The following is an 18,782-nucleotide window of genomic DNA, read 5'->3' on the forward strand; positions in this document are numbered from 1 at the left end:
CTCAAAATCATAAGGGTCTGTCTTTTGTTTAATGAAATTTTATCAATGGTTAGTCCATAATTTAAACTCAATTTGTTGGTTACATTCTCTACATATTAAAATGGACAAGATAATAGAAGTTTTAAAAACTTGGCCTCATTACCAGCCCAGTAAATAGGTTTTGTAATGATTTCATTATTCTCTTCATAGGTTCTTTATTGTTCATTTGGGTATTTTGAATCTTTTATATGTAAATATGAACCATTCTGCTCTGACCGCAATGTCCCTTAATATCAGATTTTCTCCAAAGAAAGCCTCAAATTCCACCAAGGGCATGTTTTACTCTGCCTTTAGAAAAGAGGGTTAATTTTTTTCCAAATAAAATTAAATTTTTTAGTTTTATACCTTTTGTACACCCCTGTTATATTGGATTTTTTGAAAAATTCAGTTACTTGGGAAGATTTTAAATCACTCTGGTTATGGTAAGACGTGATTCTAGAAACTGTGCATGACAGCACAGTTTTATCTGAATCTCCTTTGTTTCTTTGCACTTTAGTCCTAGTGCTTTTGTTTTCGCTTTTTTTTTTTTTTGCGGTACGCGGGCCTCTCACTGCTGTGGCCTCTCCTGTTGCGGAGCACAGGCTCCGGACGTGCAGGCTCAGCGGCCATGGCTCACGGGCCCAGCCGCTCCGCGGCATGTGGGATCCTCTCGGACCGGGCAATGAACCCGTGTTCCCTGCATTGGCAGGCGGACTCTCAACCACTGTGCCACCAGGGAAGCCCACTCCTAGTGCTTTTGGCATCTTGAATTCTTTATACTGTTTCTGGCACCAAGAGGTAACAGGAGCCCTCATTCAGGGAGCCCTTCACACACAGTGTTGTAGATTTCTTAAAAAGACAACTGAAGAAGCCATGCTTTCTGCACAGGACAGGCGTCCCCTGCCCCCTCCTCCATCAGGACCATCCCTCAGGAATGTGTCCAGTGACAGGGAGAGGCTTTCCTCACAGTGAGGCCCATCAGGGGTGAGATGACATTGATGCCTAGAGAGGGTGTTTCTGTGCAAGCGTGTGTGTCTGCGTATGTGCGTGCACACGTCCATTTGCTTGTTTAAATAAAGTTTTCTTCTTTGAGTTATCATTAAACTTCACAAGGAAAAGCAAAGCTGGTACTTAAATTTTGAAGAGCAAACCACCACAGACCCACTGGAGCCATGGATCAATGAACAAAGGGAAACTGGAAATCCTAGGACCTGAATGAATGTGAAGATGTGACAGAATTCATGGGCATGCGGTAAAGCAGGACTTGGAGAACAGACTTAAACAGAAAACATGAAAGCCAGAAAATAATTAGCTAAGGGCCCAAAGGAAGCCAGAAAACAGCGACAGAATAAACCCTCAAAACTAGAAGGAGGGAAATAATGACGATGAAGAGACAGACATGAAATAGGAAATAAGGAAACAGGAGCACAGATCAAGAGAGCCACATGCTGGTCCTTGACCTGCCTAATAAAATAGATGATCTCCAGAAAGAAGGACCAGAAATAGAGGAGAAGGCACAGTTTACTGTACTGGAAATATAAGAAAGACAAAACCACAGACACAGCAGGCATTTGAAAAACGAGTCAGAGAGTACTATGAATTACATCATTCCAGAATTGCCTACAAATGTACATATTCAATAACTACAAAAAATATGTCATCAGAACTGACTCAAGAATAAATAGAAAACCTGAAACGTCTCATAGCTGTAAAGACTATGTGCCAATAGTTACATTTCACACAACAGAAACATCCAAATTCTTCTAACAGCAAGTTCTACCAACTGTCAAGGCATCTATAGGTCTAATTATAAATGTAATTCAGAGACCAGCAAGGGGGACATATATCATGAGGTCAGTGTCACTTTGATCCCAAAACCAGATGAGAAGCTGAGAAAGGAAAGCTACAGGACAAGCTCACAAAATTACATGTGGAAATTCCAAGTAAATTTTAGCAAATAAAATTCTATAATGTTTAAGGGGAAAATAAAGATGGTATATTGTGACTAAAATGTGTTCATTCCAGACATCCCAGGGTGGTTGAAAAATATTAAAAGATTTTAAAATGTTATGACCATGTTTAATAGTAAAGGAGAAAAAAAAGTTATCATCTCATTAGATACGGAAAAAGCGTTAATAAAGTTCTAACCCAAGCAAAACAAAAGCTCTAGTAAAAGAGGAACAGAAGAGAACTTTCCAAATCTGATAAAAAAATATCGTCCAAAAAAATACAGCAAACCTATTCTTAGGGGTGAAATATTAGAAAAACTGCCTTTAACATCGGGAGAAAACTTTACAATTCCCTTAATACACACCCTATTCAGCTTTGTGCTTCCCTAACCTGTGCAGTAAGACATGACAGAGAAGTAAAAGTAAGGATTACAGTGGAAGCCGTAAAACTCATGATTCTCAGATGCTGTGAGTGTCTTCAATGAGAACAGAATCTTCCGAGAAAGTATTAATAAGAGAACACAGCAAGATTTCTAGATACACAGCACTTTAAAGGTTGCATTTATTTGCATATATGATAAGTAGCACGTGTAAAATTTTCAAAAGAAATATTCTTTTATAATAGCAAGAAAAGATGTCAGGTTACTATGAATAAATATATCAAAACCTGTGTAGATTTGTATGAAGAAAAGGGTACAACTTTTTGGAAGCCACTCCAGAAGTCCTAACTAAATAAAAATGGAGACTCAGTGTCAGGTCTCAGCGCAATTCTAGCCGGACCAGGAATAAAGACCGAAGACTTATTTTTATTATACCCCGTACCCGCAACCTCAGGGGCCCAGAGCTCTGGAGGTTAATGCTGTGCTACAGCCGAGCCAGGGGATGGGGGCTGCAGATGAGGGCCATGCGTGCCGGGTGGGGTGTCAGGGAGAGGACTGGGGAGCAGGGGAGACTGAACCCGGCGGGAGAAGGAACAGGTGGCATGCAGGCCCACCTGAGACGCCTTCTCGTTAAGCCCCTTGGTTTGTTCTCTAAAACAGGGTGAAAAAGAGAACTGACCTGACCGGAGCCTTTAAACTGGACCCCGTGTACCTAAAGCACAGCCACCAGGACTCAGGTAAGCCGCTGGCCTTGCTTTCTCCAGTCGTTCCCATCAGAGCTGCATCCATGGTACCCAGGAGCCAAGGTGAAGAGTCATGTCCACAGACTGGTACTAGGGGGCCGGGTGCAGAGCCAGGACGAGCTGCTTCCTGAGGCGGGATGCTGGTGGTGACGCGGTCCTGCCTCTTCTCCTCACTGTTTGGGGCAGGGTAGGGGGAGGCACCCATAGGGCCGGAGGGGCCACAGGGCCCTCAACACGGGCATGGGCACCTCCTTCACTGAGCCTTTGAAATGACGACTGCCCTAAAGAGAGTTTGCATCGCTTAGACCAGTAGCACCCGGGGAAGAAACAGCTGGGCCAGGGGCCTGGGGAGGGAAGAGAAAATTGGGCGAGGCTGAGGCAGGAACCACACACAAATGCGGATCTCTAAAAATTAAGTCTCCTAGTAAAAAAAACAAATCTTACGGACTACTTGAGATCCTGATCAGATAAAATGCATGAGGCAACCTGCACAGACTCTCCCCCGTCCCTCTGTGCCCACTCGCTGTAATCCACGTGCTGGGGATGGTGATTTACATGCTTGTCTGTCCCTATAGGACTCAGCCTCCGGGTGGGAGAGGGTTCTCTCATTCTCCAAAGCCCTCATGGCCACCAGCAGGTGCCATGCCGGCCACCATGGGGTCCGGGGACCCCGGGGAGGGAAGGACAGGCCAAGTCTTTGGGAACTTCTGCCACTGTCTCGTTGAGTTTCCTTAGACAACAGTGGATGTTAGTGATGGGAGGGACACCGGAGATCACGTGACCCCACCCTCCACGTACTGAGCAGGAATTGGGCTGGTTGGAAGATGAGGCAGTTTTGATGACTGTGGCAGGAGCGCTGAACAGTAGTGACACAAGTCGAGGCACAGGCCCTTCCCTCCCATGCGGACCCCAGCCCGCGCGGTCTCCACAGAAAGATCAGACCTGGATTTTGCCCTCTTAAACTTGCCCACCATCCCATGGGGCGCATCGGATACAAACACCCAGCCCCTGCTCAGTTGTGCTCAGAACCTAAAACTGCTCTAAAAAATAAAGTCTAGTTTTTAAAAATGGCGTTGGCATAAAGCCATGAGAAATTAGGAACCAGCTGCCAAAGCTCTTCTATTTAAAAATACATTTCATGTTTGAATAATGAAAACCACAGTCATCATGACAGTTAGCAAAATGCGGCTCTTAAACAAGGAAGGAATTCTCGGGACTTCCCTGGCAGTCCAGGGGTTAGGACCCAGCGCTTTCACTACCAGGGCCTGGATTCAATTCAATACCCGACGACCGGGGAGCTAGGATGCCGCAAGCCATGTGACATGGCCAAAAAAAGAAGAAATTCTTAGAATGAGTTTAAGCCATCTCAGTAAAGTTCATTGCTCCAGGAATTTTTAAAAAGTGTAATTTTATTCCACTTTTATAGAAAGGCAGTATCTGATAGAAATATTAGCTGTGGCTGTTAAAGATGAACAATCTTAGTTATTTGTACTTTTTCCCTAAAATAATCTATGAATCAACAAAAGCAATGACCCATTTTGTGTTTACCAAGTAAATCACCCAAAATCAACTTTAAACTTCTGTGGCCACTGGATATAAGCGTCTATTTTATCTGGATGGATCTCACTTTCCTGCTAAGTCTGCTGTAATTTGAAATGGAATATGTTTAGAGTGTTTTTTAAAAAGATCCTTTTTTTTCAATAAAGAAATCTCGGGCTTCCCTGGTGGCGCAGTGGTTGAGAGTCCGCCTGCCGATGCAGGGGACACGGGTTCGTGCCCCGGTCCGGGAGGATCTCACATGCCGCGGAGCGGCTGGGCCTGTGAGCCATGGCCGCTGAGCCTGCGCGTCCGGAGCCTGTGCTCCGCAACGGGAGAGGCCACAGCAGTAAGAGGCCTGCGTACCGCAAAAAAAAAAAAAAGAAAAAAGAAATCTCTTCATTATTTAGCTATTAAAAAACCCACTCAGGACTGCCCACGTGGACTGCCCCTCACCCGACACCCCGCAGCTCCCCAGGCTGCAGCCCAGTCCCTCCTGTGGGTCACTGGGACGCCTCCCTCTCGTCACTGGGATCCAGGACCAAAGTCTCCCACGCAGGGGTCCTCCCAGGCCTCCCGATGTGAGTTCACTTTCTGCACTTACATAAGCATGAAAATCTCAGCTTTCTCCTCGTGCCCGGTGGTAAATTGGCATCAGATCATATACAGCCCTCATCATGCATTCATTCATGCGTGGGAAGGTGAATTTGTGGTATAAAGAGCAATTAGAATGTAAAAAAGAATCAAACTTTTGATGGGTGTTCATCTCTGTATTCTCAGATCTTAGTCTGGGTTCTGGCGCTGAGCAAATACCCAGTGGGTATTCTTCGCGTCAGTTTCATTATCTGGGATTCAAATGGCTTCACAGGGGTTACGAACTAGTTTTCATTTTAGTCTCCCCTTGTGCCAAGAGCTGTAAAGCCAAGGATGGTATGGAGGAAAGAACGCTGGACAAAGAATTTTGTAGACAGAAGTTTCTACGTTTCTAAGTTTCTTGGGCACAGAATCAGGTGGGGATTAGAAAGATGCGTTTTGGACACCTGATGCTCCAATGTTGTCCAGAGGAGGCTCGCTGTGGCTGGTGAGCATCCCCGGCTTCCCAGGTCAGATCAGCTGTGGCATCCATCCATTCATAATTCGGCACTTCCATCTATGCTTTGCTCTCTGGAATCCCTGCCGCCCTTGAATCTGTTACCTTGGGAAGTGGCTCAAAGAACAGTCAGCCCTGCCCTGGGTTTTATGTCTGGTTCAGGAGATGATGGAAAAGACTTGGACATGTAATCAACTAAGGTGTCTAATGGTTCCTTTTTGTTTCCTTTTTCTTTCTCTTTTCCAGGGCTTATCACTGACTACAGGGTAAGTGGAGATTTGTCTCCCTGAGTCCAGGTCCATGGTAATGCAAACTGTGAATGCAGTGCGGGGCACTGTCATGGGCTGTAGCCCCTGCAGTCTCCCGGTCCTCTCAGGATCAGGGTCCCACAAGAGGACACCCTCTAACTGGGTCCTAACTAGAGATCGGGCCTGGCAGTGGGCAGCTCTGCTGAGCCCACGGATGGCAGGTCTCAGGTTAAGAGGAAATGAAGCTGCCCGTGATGCCTGGAAGATTCCTCTGTAAGGTGGGGCGGTCCCTCCATTGTGTGCTCAGGCTGTGTGCCAGGAGCTGACATCCCCGGGACAGTGGGAGAGCAAAGGGTCAGAGGGCATAAGAAGCGCTCAGATGACAGTCTCTTAACTGGCTGCTCTGGTGACAAGCCTCCTTCCCCGGGCAAGAGCCGTGCACTGCTCTGGCAGCTGCAGTGAGCCGGGAGATGGGCTGGGAATCAAATGGCAAACAAGCCTGGGCCCCCTCTTCTCCGAACTCACATCTGGTCGGGGGTGAGGGGAAAAGGCTAGGTGCACAGGGCACCTCTGCCCCCGGGGAATCTACCCCACTCCAGCGAGGTAGTGACAGCATTTTAGGGTGACACAAACATTTTAGGGCCGCACGCCCCATGGGGCAGTCCTGCACCTCCCCCAATCTGCTCACGATGGCTCCCGAGCCTAGCACCGGCCCCCATGTGCCCTGCACGAGCATCTTGGAGCTTTGTAAAGACAGCCTCCGGCTGCCGGACCGCTTACTCCACTGCTGTCAGCTTTGCCATCCAGGATGGGGCATGGCAGCCAGAGGGTTTGGCCTCCAGGGCCTTCAAGACCCCTGGAGGACAAGGCCATGAGCCGTAAAGGAAAGCAGCCCTTAGCGTAGCCCTCACGGATGTGCCGTGTTGTGTCTTATTTCAGCACTGGCAGCTGCCGCTGGGCCGGAGGTTCCGCTCTTTGAAGATGTGGTTTGTTTTTAGGATGTACGGAGTCAAGGGACTGCAGGCCTATATCCGCAAGGTGAGTTTGTTTTCATTATTTATCCGGGTGACATTAGGGAGGTCTTAGACTTTAGAAAGGAAGTAAGATGTCTTCATAAACCGCTATAAGGGAAAGTTTGGGCTGTTGAGAGTGGAGCATTTATAAGATGCTCAATGCACGATCCTGGGTCTTTTAGACACTTTCACGGGGACGGAAGGCTATCACTCCAGGAGACTGTCAAAGTGACAAACACTCTTACCTGCCACTGGAGCCACCGCTGGCCCACAGCGAGGCCCAGTCCACAATGGCGGTAATGAGGATGCAGTAGGTTTCTCTCCAGAAAACTGCCAGAATGGGAGAGATTGGGCTGCGTGGGCTGCATGTCCTCTGACACAGCCCCGACCAGAAGCACATGCACGACCTTGGTCTCTCGGAGTGGGTTTCAGTAACCTCTATATAACAAGCAAACAGGTGGCTGTGATGTACGCTAAACTGTGAGAACCGTGGATCGACCCTAAGCCCCACGACCCTGCTTTGTTGTTTTAATTTTTTTTTTTTTTTTTTTTTGCGGTACGCGGGCCTCTCACTGCCGTGGCCTCTCCCGTTGCGGAGCACAGGCTCCGGACGCGCAGGCTCAGCGTCCATGGCTCACGGGCCCAGCCGCTCCGCGGCATGTGGGATCTTCCAGGACCGGGGCACGAACCCGTGTCCCCTGCATCGGCAGGCGGACTCTCAACCACTGTGCCAGCAGGGAAGCCCTGATTTTTAAAATTTTATTGGAGTAAAGTTCGCTTGCACTGTTGTGCTAGTTTCAGGTGCACGGCAAAGTGACTCAGTTATACATACACGTCTGTTCTGTCTCAGACTCTCCCCCATGGGTTATTACACGATGTTGGGTAGAGTTCCCTGGGCCGCACAGTAGGTCCTTGTTGATTGTCTATTTGATATATAGTAGTGTGTGTCTGTTATACAAGTGATTCAGTTAAATATGGATGGATGTATATCTATACTATACGCGTCTGTTCTGTCTCAGACTCTCCCCCATGGGTTATTACAAGATGTTGGGTAGAGTTCCCTGGGCCGCACAGTAGGATCTTCTTGTTTATTTTATATAGAGTAGCGTGTACACCCTGCTGTTTTGTTGTTTTTTTTTTAAACAATCGAGGACACAGTCCAGAGGAGGCCTCCCTTAACTGGCTGCAGAAGGCCTGCCGATTTCCAGCCGGGCGCTCCCATCCGGCTGTCCTTCCTCACCTGTGGGCCCACCTTGATGGACAGAGGTCCTCAGACATCACGGGGATGGGGCATCCTGCAGTGTCTCACTCTGGTGACAGTGCAGCTTCGGGCGTGCCCTCCCCTGTGACGGGGCACATGGCCCCGGGCCCCTGCGGTACCGCACACGTGAGCATCCATCTGTCTTACAAGGCTGCTCTGGAGGCCATAACGCTCCTGGAGGCTCTCCGTGGGGAAGCGAACAAGGAGGGACGTGTGCGTGAGTTCACGAGTTCTCGCCCACTGCAGGGCCCGTGCTCAGAAGTGATGAGCATGCAGCTGTTCTGGGGAAAGGAGGCGAAACACAGGTGGTTTGGTTCCAGCTGGAAGCTCAGTGGGGAGCTGGGTGTGATCACATCGCTGCTTCCTGAAAAGCCCTGCAAGCCTCCCTGAGAGGGACCGGCCCTGCCTTCCCAGGAGGCAACTGAGTGGCCGGAGCCGGATACAGCCCGGCAGGTGGGCAGCTCCTCAGGACCCAGCTCGAGGGCACCCCTGCCAGCACAGTCTCTGGAGCCCTCTAGTTTGTCCCGGGCCCGGGGACCACTCATTCAAACGATGTGTCTGTCCCAACACTTGGAGCGGCACGATCTCTGCTCAGACGCTCCCGGGGCCCCTGCCAGTGACCCCGCACTGGATACCGGGGTTTAGGACGTGCTCCATGTGTGCCGAGACCCGGGCCAGCTGGCTCTCAGATCACATACTGCGTGAAGCAGCTTTTGGTTTCTGTAAACATCGAGACGTTTAGTGAGGGGGTGGGTTCAGGGAGAGCAGGCAGACCTGGACGGATGAGGTTCTCACCTCCGGTGGCAGGTGCTGCGGCCTAACAAACAGCGGCAGACCTGGAGCTCTGGTATCGGAATCAGCTTCGCTCTGCTGGTCTGCAGAATGGGCGTGACTGCGGTGTCACTCCCTGTGCCGCGGGTCAGCTCGACAGCTGGCTGGTGAAGCGCTCAGGTGCCCAGCCAACGTCGGCCGCTGTTTCTCTTCTGGAATGTTTAAATCCCCCTTGACAGCATTTATCCTAAAATTACAAAAGATTCTTTGGTGGGATGAAAAGAGTCCCCTGAGCAGAAGATGACAAGGGGTGTTTTTCTGAAGACTTCCGGCCTTTTCTTCTGGTAGCCAGTTTCTCAAGCTGCACGGGGAAAGCTGGGAGTGGGTGACATCAGCGCTGGCTACAGCTTATCAATGAATTATATTAAACGTGTGGTCTGATATGGTTTTCCAGGTGGCTAAGCTCTGAACCAAGCGGTGATGAGAAACTCAGACAGATGTCCCTTCCCTTTGCAGCACGTCCAGCTGTCCCACGAATTCGAGGCCTTGGTGCACCAGGACCCCCGCTTTGAAATCTGTGCAGAAGTCACTCTGGGGCTGGTCTGTTTCCGGCTAAAGGTACGTCTAAGTCGACTTAGTCGTCTGAATTTTCTTTGAGCAGGACAGAGAGGAAACTCTCATTCATTATGTCCATGCTCCAAAACCCTCCAGAGCTCCCCAGAGACCGTGGATTCCCCCCGAATTTTCCAGCCTGCTCTTCCCACCTCCCTGCCGGGACACCTACCCTTCTCACTGGTGCTCAGACTTCTTGCCTGTGTAGACCCGGCCCAAGGATGCTTGCCATCTTCTCTATCCATCCATCCCTGCCACTGGAACCCTCCAAGGACTGACCCACCCACGGGCTCACTGGTCCTAGCGTGGTCCCCAGACTAGCATGGGCATCACCTGGGAGCCTGTGAGAAGCCAGTCTCGGGCCCACCCGGGACCCGCTGACCCCTACATGGCCCTCAGGCTGCTGGTGCGCACACAGGGGCTGGAGGACTGCTGGTCCCTGGGGCTCTGTAATTCTGCTGCCTGAGGGCCTCAGCCACCTTTGCTGGGAATCATGATCACATTGCTCCAAAGACCCCAAGAGGAGCTGCACGCACAGGCCCCTTAGTACCCTGCCCTGTGTGAAGGATGCCGGGTTGGGACCTAACGCCCTGCCTGCTCTCCGGCTAGCTTTCTGTTTGCAGAGTTGACGCCACCCACAGGCCTTCTTGTCCGAGTCCACAGAGGGCAGCAGGAGAAGGAACCATGGGCTCAGTCGCCTTGGCAAGGTGCTGCCCATCCAAACGTGGCCCTTCGCTCCCCCTTCCTTTCCCCTCAGCGATTCTTGGGGCTTTGAAGGCTGGCAGGAACCAGCCATGGAAAAGCCTGGAAGCAGGAGAGAGAGAGCAGAGTCCTGACACAAGAGCTGGCAGGGAGACGTGAGGTCCCTGCAGCGCGTCACTCAGAGACGCCTGAGCACAGGTGTGCAGAGGCTGGCGCAAGATCCCCGGGGTGACCGGATGGGGCAGTTCAGTCCGCGCTGGCATTGGTGGCAAGCGTGTTTTGACTTGCTAGCCGTCAGTCAGTTGTTTTTGCTTCTACTGCCAGTGTTCCTGTAGGATTTAAATTCTTTAATTTTTAGCCGTTTTATTGAGATACAATCCACGTGACATACACTTTGTCCATACAAAGTATACATTTCAATGATTTTTAGACTATCCACGGGGTTGCACAGCCTTCACAACAATCTAACTTCAGAACATCTTCATTTTCCCCCAAAGAGAGCCCACACCCACCAGCAGTCACCCCAGCCTCCATCCTTCAGTCCATGGACCCGTTTCCTGTCCCTACGCATCTGTCTGCTCTGGACAGTCATATCCACGGGATCGTCAATATGCTGTCTTTTGTGAATGGCTTATTTCACTGAGCGAAATGTTGTCAAAGTCAAGACTTTCATTTTCTCCTGCTCATTTACAAGGGCACCGAAGCCACCTGTGTGCCCTTCCCACTCTTCTCCTGGACAGCATGGTGTGCCCTCCTGCCCAGGGGCTTTTCAGAAAGCGAAATATGCCTTTGTGAAACTTGTTACTTCCATTCCACGAATCCAGTTTTCTTCTCAGTGAGGAAGTTATCCAGGCATCGTGGCTCACCCTTCTGTCCCCCACATCTGCTATCTCGTTATTCTATTCTTTGCCCCGTGGCTGCCCATTCTGGATGTCAAGTCCTCTCCATCATCCATGGCTCAACGTGTGCGTGGTCTTTATCTGACCTGAAGTGGATAAGCTGTTGCCATGGCATCAATTTCCTCCCCTCCCCCATCTCAGCCAGCCTCCCTGATCCCACTCTGCACCTGCTCAGTCCGTCTTTGCCGTTACTTCTGTTGTTACATCTCAGACGGATTTCTCTGCTGGGTTCTTTGCCTCTAGCTCGTAGAAAATATATCTTGTCCAATCCATTAGAAAATGGCAAGCAAATTTTTCCCAAGTGACTTGCTTTTACTTCCTACATACATAATTTTCAGGTGTTTGCTCTCCTGTGAAGTCTTCCTGGTGAAATTCCATCCTTTCGTACCACCTTCTCCTCCTCATCCTCGAGCAGGTCCGGCTCTGTCTGGACCCGGTGCATGTCAGCAGCTTCTGAGTGGCCTTTGGCTCATGCACTGTGCACGGGGCATCAGCTGGAGTCCCGTGCAGGCCATCAGCCAGCGGCCTGGAGGCCCTGCGCGGACACGAAGCCGGTGTCTGGCATCCGGGCGAGCAGGATGCTTCCCTTCCCACCATCCTCCCTGCCCTTGAGATGAAGCAAGAACAGGAACAGCGTAACCCACTGAGGGTCACATGACCCAGGACTCAGCCCCACTTCCAGGCCCTTCTGCAGCAACTATAAGGCGCGTGGGGGTGGGGTCACTGCCTGGGAACAGAATGGAGACCGAGAGGGCTGGGGGCAGCTATGAGGAACAACGGGACTGACCAGGCAGGAGAGGGACGGCTCCCAGGTCTGTGTGACACACGCCTCCCATCTGGTCCAGTTAGTGTGAGGCGTGGGCCCCCCGTCTCCCTGCCCAAGGCTGCTGGGCTGCTCCTTTCCAGAGGGGGGTCCACCAGTGGTCCCTTGGTCCATAGTTCATGGACAGTTTTCCCAGATCCTAGCAAGCAGTTGGCTATTACACTTCATTTTCTATACAGGTAAGTCCCCTACATAGGAACAAGTTCTGTTCAGAGAGCACAATCGTAAGTCCAATTTGACCGTAAGTCCAACGAAGTTAGCCTAGGTACCCAACTAACACAGCTGGCTGTATACCACTGCTCTTGGGCTTGCTTGCAGACATCCTGGGCTTGAAATAAAGATACTGCACTATTGTACTCTATACAGTCCTGTACAGTAAAGTGCCCCAAAGCACAGCCACTTGTAGAGGATGCACGCACGTGACAATGTACGCCAGACACATGAACTAACTTACGTGATTGGACGTGCGCGTTTGCATCTTTGAAAGTTCGTACGTAGGGGACTTACTATATTGTTGAGAATTCTTCTGAAGCTTTCTCTTCACTGGTGCCGTTAAACAGTTCTGCTCTTTAAGCTCATGAATTTGTAGATAACATGTCTAGGAATCTTCATTTTTTCTTTAAAAACCTGGATCACGGAAGGCTCATCTTCTGACAGCACGCTAGAACATGAAGAAGTTGTCTTGTGGGAGGGCTGCCGTCTTTCAGGGCCACGTAATGATTACTTAGTTGAATTTTCTACCATTGCAGATGAAAGGCCAGTGGTGAGGTGACTCCCTCACTGATCTGGGGCTGTGTCACCCAACGCGGGCCTCACTTGGTGGTGAGTGTTTGGGTCCCCACAGATCTGAGCACTGCCCCTCTCTCTCAATCCCTGCAGGGCTCCAACAAACTGAACGAAGCTCTTCTGGAAAGAATAAACAGTGCCAAGAAAATCCACTTGGTTCCCTGTCACCTGAGAGACCAGTTCGTGCTGCGTTTTGCTATCTGCTCACGCACAGTGGAGTCGGCCCACGTGCAGCTGGCCTGGGAGCACATCCGAGGGCTGGCGACCGACCTGCTGGGAGCACAGAAGGAGGAAAAGGCAGGTAAGCCATGCTGGGGAGGCCAGATTTCCTCCACCATATAAAGAGGGGGCTAAACCCAGGCCCTATCAGGACTTCCCCGGTGCTCCAGCGGTTAGGACTCCACACTTCCAATTCAGTGGGCATGGGTTCGATCCCTGGTTGGGGGAACTAAGATCCCACATGCCACGCAGTGTGGCCAAAAACTAAATAAAATAAAATAAAATACTCTGCATTAAAAAAGAAAAAACAACAACCAGGCCCTGTCTGGTCCGGAGAAGTGGAAGGAACATAGCCTGTAGTGAATCTTTAGTAACTCTGATAGATTTCTGCTTTGTATTCTTTTATTCGAGACCGTCAATCACATATGCCTATGATCTCCCCTCAGCTTTCTTCAGTTTGCATTGAGGCAACTTACGATCACAACAAGCTTATACATTAAACTGGCAAATGGTAGATAACTGAAAATGGGTGAAAACATTCAAAAAGGAATTTGACATGACTGCTGGCTTGCTGTCAGGAAGGACCAAATTCATGATGGTTCAGAGAAAGGAAATGTCTAGAATACTGGGCATCAGTTACAGGAACCCTGAAGACAGCGGGCAGGCGACTTCTAAGGAAAGTATCTGCACAAAGGCAGTGTTGACAACAGGTTGGAATGATGTCTATTGAACCATAGGAATCTTCAGAGCCTCGGCATTAAGCTATTTTAGGAATCATTCCACTAGAGTTTGTCCACCGTCTTGCTTTCTGTCTTTTTGCCTTTCGCCCCACTTGGAGGAGGCAGGTGGTGGGAGCTTCTGCTTCTCTTTCTCTCTCTTCCTGCTCACTGCCCATCTGTCATCACCCACGGGGGATGCAGAACTTCAGTGTGCAATGGGATTAGTCTACTGACTGCATACAACTTGATCTTCTGGGCTCTTAATTTTAACTGCGAATATCTGAGATACTATAGTGCTCAAAAAAATCAAAAGCTAAATACTGTTACATTTATGTGAGAGGTCCATCCAGGCTTCTGACCTGTGAGGTCAGAGACCCACCTCCTCTGTCAGGACATGTCCTGAAACACCAGGTCCTCCTCCTGGCTCGGCAAAGCCCTTTCCTAAAGGTCGGATGCTCGTAAGCTGAGGGGCCACCCTTCCCAGAGCAATGCCACAGTTATAGCTTGATCATCTCTGAAAGGTGTTGGGTAGAGGCCCATAGTTCCAGATTATTCCACTCCTCTGCAATAAGCATGAGTGTGTGTGGTGGGTGTGTGTGTGTGGGGGGGGAGGGGAATAAGATATATTCAAAACAAAATTGCATCAGGCAAACGCTCCAGAGGAACATTTCTGCAGCCCTATGTTTGTGTATCTCGTCATATCTTATTCCCATATGCTCCAAACAACACAGAAAGAGACTGTAGCTCAGAAAAATGATCAGAAACAGAGGCACGTTTCCAACAGAAGTCACAATTACTGTGGAGTCATTATACTTGCTATGAATTGCAAAGCTAAAAACGAAAGGATTTAATTTTTTAAAAATGTAGGATACGATAGTAAATCACCATGCGTGTATATTGTTTTGGTCAGATTAATGACCAGAGTGATGAAAATCTTAATACCTTGGTTTTACCTGTGCTTATGTAAGGCTATATCAAATCCAGTGGTCACAGTTCTGAGAGAAAGAAGGAACTATTTCTATTTGACAAAAGGTAGGAAATTGGACCAAGATTCTAGTTGACATTAATAAAATGTATCATGGAGAAGCCAGATTGGCAATAAAAACTCATTTCTTCCAGTTCAAACTCTTTTCCATTGTACAGTTGGAGAAAGAGTATACTCCTTCTCTGTGTTCAAATGAGGAGTATACAAAGTTCTAATTTTTACATTTTGTGTGTGTGTGTGTGCAATTACACTATTTTATTTAGTATTTTAAAATTAGGTGTTATTTGCTTCATTGTTAAAGGTACACGCTCGGAGAAAACGAAAAAGATGATAATGAGTATTTTGGCCAAGTTTACCCACAGTAGCCTGACTCAATCCTCCAGTCAGTTGAATCCTTTAAAAATCACTTTTTAATGTGATATATAACCTATTATATATATATATTACTTTATTACAGCATGATCAAACTAATCTATTCAATCATTTAGCCAACAAGCATCCATTCTGCCAGGAACTGTGCAAAATCTGGGGGAAATAAAGATGAATAAGAGTCTGATGGAGATGGAGATGGTCGCAGTAACCACTGCTACAGCTTTGATGAATGCAGTGACAAACGCTTTCTCTTCACGTCCTCTGGACACAGTCTAAGCTGTTCTCTCATTTAGCAGCCTGTCCTCTTCTAGCAGCACATTATACAGTGCCTAAAAGAGACATAAGCACACATTAAGAGCTCAGTAAACAATTAAAAGTATTTAACTTAACTTTCGTTTTATTTTGTGTTATGTACAGTGCTAAGTCTTCCAAATGTTTATTGCATGTAATCCGTGTTGTACTGGTAAAAGCCTCTCCCGGGGGAAGAAAGCCTTATTTGTAGTGTTTGCTGATCTCAGTGGCAGAAATGATTTTTGCATTTTTTTGAATACAGCCATATATTCATGTTCTTTTTTTTTTCTTCCCTGTAGAGATCAAACCCTGAAGTGATCTGAATACTGGAATGAGAGGAAAAGATGTATCATCCCAGCTCCATGGAACCAAGTCTGAATGTGGCCCATGCTTCTTTCTCCGAAGTTATCCAGAAAGAACCTCGTGATTACACCTGTTCAGCCTCTCATCAATGAAGACATATGTGCTATAAGTTAACCCCAGTGGATATAGCTTTTATTCATTATCTGGCTGTGACTTTGTTGGTTATAAAATCATCAGTTTCTGTGCCCCTGAAGTTGTCAGTGGTGGTCAAGCCTTATTGAAATATTTTCCGGGGCGATCTATAATTATGGGACTTGACATTATATCCATGGTCTTTAAATTGTTCTGTCATGTGACTTAATGCTTAATAAACAACGTGAAGTGTAACGGCAATTGTGTCTGGTAAGCTTCCTGTTCTACATTGTAGCAAATTGAGCGGCATTCTTGGATATTTTTAAACGGTATTCATTTAGTCAGCAAATGTTTATGGAGTGCCTAGTATATGTCAGGCACTCCTCTTGATGCAATAACAACACACAAGTTTTATTTGGAGATGACTCCAACTTCTAAAGAAATGAATTCAGAACCAAGACATAGCCAGAGACCAAGTTCTGCTGGTGTGATGGGAAAGGCTTCTGGAGCCTTGGTTTCTTCATCTGCTCAGTCTACCTGCCCTGTGGTACCATCACTAATGAACACCTGAAGATGCTCTTTACACACAAATACCAAGAAAATGCAGTTTTTAATCCAAATAACCAATCTTTATTTGAAATCATTTTTGTTCTTAGAAACGTGTATTTTAATCCCAAGACTAGTTCTTGTCATTTGGAAACTATAGAATTATCAAAAACACTCTCAGAATGCGTCCTTGGATTATTAATATGGATATGTGAATTTCAAAGACCTCTGTTATCTCTGTGACGTAATGTACATCTGGTTTTCGGAAATCTGGAAATATGTCAGATGCCACGTGGTCCCCATCTCATTTGGTCAGGTGGTTTGTTCTCTACCCATCAGTGGAGCAGACCTGACCTCCAGCACGGTGCGGGGATGTGGGACGGGCCACTGGGACCCACTGGGGCCACCATTTTAGGAGCTGTAGGAGGCCGAGTGATCAGGCCACTGCGTCGGGGCTGAGGTGCCTGCATTTTACAGTGAGGTTGTCTGCACCTGAGTGCTCTTGAGTTGAGATTGCTGCAGGGCCCCCAGATGGGGTCACAGAGTCACCCATGCAGCCCTCAGCCTTTTGGGAGCAGCTCCACCCAGCCCATCCACAAATGCACTTTGCGATGACTGAGATTTAGTTCGAGTCAGGAGACCAGGAGGCAGATGACAGTAGGTTTGCTGCTGGGAGACGTGCACAGACAGGGGGCAGGAAGCTAGTTGAATGATGAAGAGCCCCCCTCTGAACGGGCTGGATTACTTCATCGGGGATTCTCAGACATCAGCTCAGGTGTAGACCCAGCAGGGATAGAAGCTTGCCCGACTTCTGGCTCAGTTCTAGGTAATTCATGACAATTCACCCCACCTCCAGACCTCTCTAGGCATCTCCATAACATAGCGATCAGACCCCAAACCACCCAGCCTAGAAACAGGAGGACATACTTCCCCCCAGTTTATTTAACACACATCCTCCTGCCATGTGCTCTATGCCAGGCACCGTTGTAAATATTTGTAATATTAACTTATTTAATACTTATTTTAAGGTCCTCAACTATTATTCCCATTTTATCGATGAGGAAGCTGAGACATCAAGAGGTCTAGTGACTTGTCCGCATGAGGACTGGAATGCGGCACCCTTCCCCATCCCCCTCTGCTGTCAAGTGTGCTGTCTGCTCCCGGATGAGCCTTTTCTCAGGATAACCGGTAGTGAGGACATTCACTTCCTCCTGGGAGAAGCCCGCCTTCACCTCCCAGGGTAGAGTCCTGGACCTTGACCCTAACCAGACAATCCCCAAATAGCCCAATGGGGGGAAGTGTTTGAAGGTCTGGATTACACAGCCTAATCCATCTGTACAGCATCTTCATCTAAACCTATATTCAATCTAGTGTCACTGTGTAGCACACAGACCACCACTGGTACTGGAATCAGATAGCATCTCCCGATAATGGGCACCTCCAGTTAGTGCTGGGAAAATGCCAGATCAATCTGGACACAACTAACCTCTTGATACCAGGAAAACAGTTTTTACTTATGACACTTCTGACACCAGATGAAAGGGTTTTCCCTCCTGGCACCAAAAACATGGAGTCTTTTCTAACATCACTTCTCCATCTGTCTGACAGCACCTGCCTGGAGTGAGTGTCATACTGCACAGGTTAAAGTCTTGGTCCCACAAGACACTCTCACCTCACCACAAGCCCGGGACCCCCTGTACTCCTGACTGACCCGCTATAGACTGGGGGTTCCCATCATGCCCTCATCAGGGTCTACAATTGGCCAGAACAGATCACAGAACTCAGGAAGTCACTTTGCTTACGTTTACCAGTTTATTATGAAGGATACAACTCAGGAACAGCCAGAGAGAAGAGAGGCATAGGGCAGGGCAGGGGGAGGGGTGCGGAGCTCCCATGCCCTCCCAGAGGGCAGAGTCTCCAAGCAGCCTGATGTGCTCACCAACCTGTGCTCCAAACCCTGTCGATTAGGCATGTTTATAGGGCTTCCCGTAAATCACTGGTTGATCAAATCATTGGCCATTGTGATTCACTCAGTCTCTGGCCCCTCTCCCCTGCTCCGAGGTTGGGGCTGGGATGGGGCTAAATGTTCCAACCCTCTCACCATGGTGACCGCCTCCATCCTTACCCTCTCTAGGGACCTGCCAAGAGTAGCCTCCTTAGAACAAAAGAGGTTCCTGTTACCCACAGATCCCAAGGGATTTAGGAGCTCTGTGTCAGAAACCGGGACACAGACCAAATACATAGTTCTTATAGTATCAGACCTAAGGGATCTCCTGGAATCATATGCCTCCTCCCTGATATGCAGCAAACAGCCAAACTTCCTGAAACCAGAGACTGGCATGCGGCTGACTCCACGCCAGTCACAAGAGGAATCTGTAGAACAG

The 18,782-nt window shown here is 48.5% G+C and overlaps 1 protein-coding gene across 1 annotated transcript in view; it reads left to right on the forward strand.

Annotated features, from left to right (window-relative positions):
• DDC (dopa decarboxylase) overlaps positions 1–13,871 on the forward strand; it is a 55,160-nt gene extending 41,289 nt beyond the window's left edge. Inside the window, exons 9-13 of the mRNA XM_022593194.2 lie at positions 3,008–3,084; positions 5,963–5,982; positions 6,904–7,002; positions 9,526–9,627; positions 12,925–13,871. Of these exons, the coding sequence (XP_022448902.2) occupies positions 3,008–3,084; positions 5,963–5,982; positions 6,904–7,002; positions 9,526–9,627; positions 12,925–13,173 (547 nt within the window). The 3' untranslated portion in view covers positions 13,174–13,871. The remainder of the gene's footprint in view (positions 1–3,007; positions 3,085–5,962; positions 5,983–6,903; positions 7,003–9,525; positions 9,628–12,924) is intronic.
• Positions 13,872–18,782: the final 4,911 nt, after the last annotated feature.

This window comes from Delphinapterus leucas, chromosome 9, assembly GCF_059928025.1.
Source record: "Delphinapterus leucas isolate spDelLeu-1000000601 "Yukka" chromosome 9, BTC_Dleu_Yukka2, whole genome shotgun sequence".
Lineage (NCBI taxonomy): Eukaryota > Metazoa > Chordata > Mammalia > Artiodactyla > Monodontidae > Delphinapterus > Delphinapterus leucas.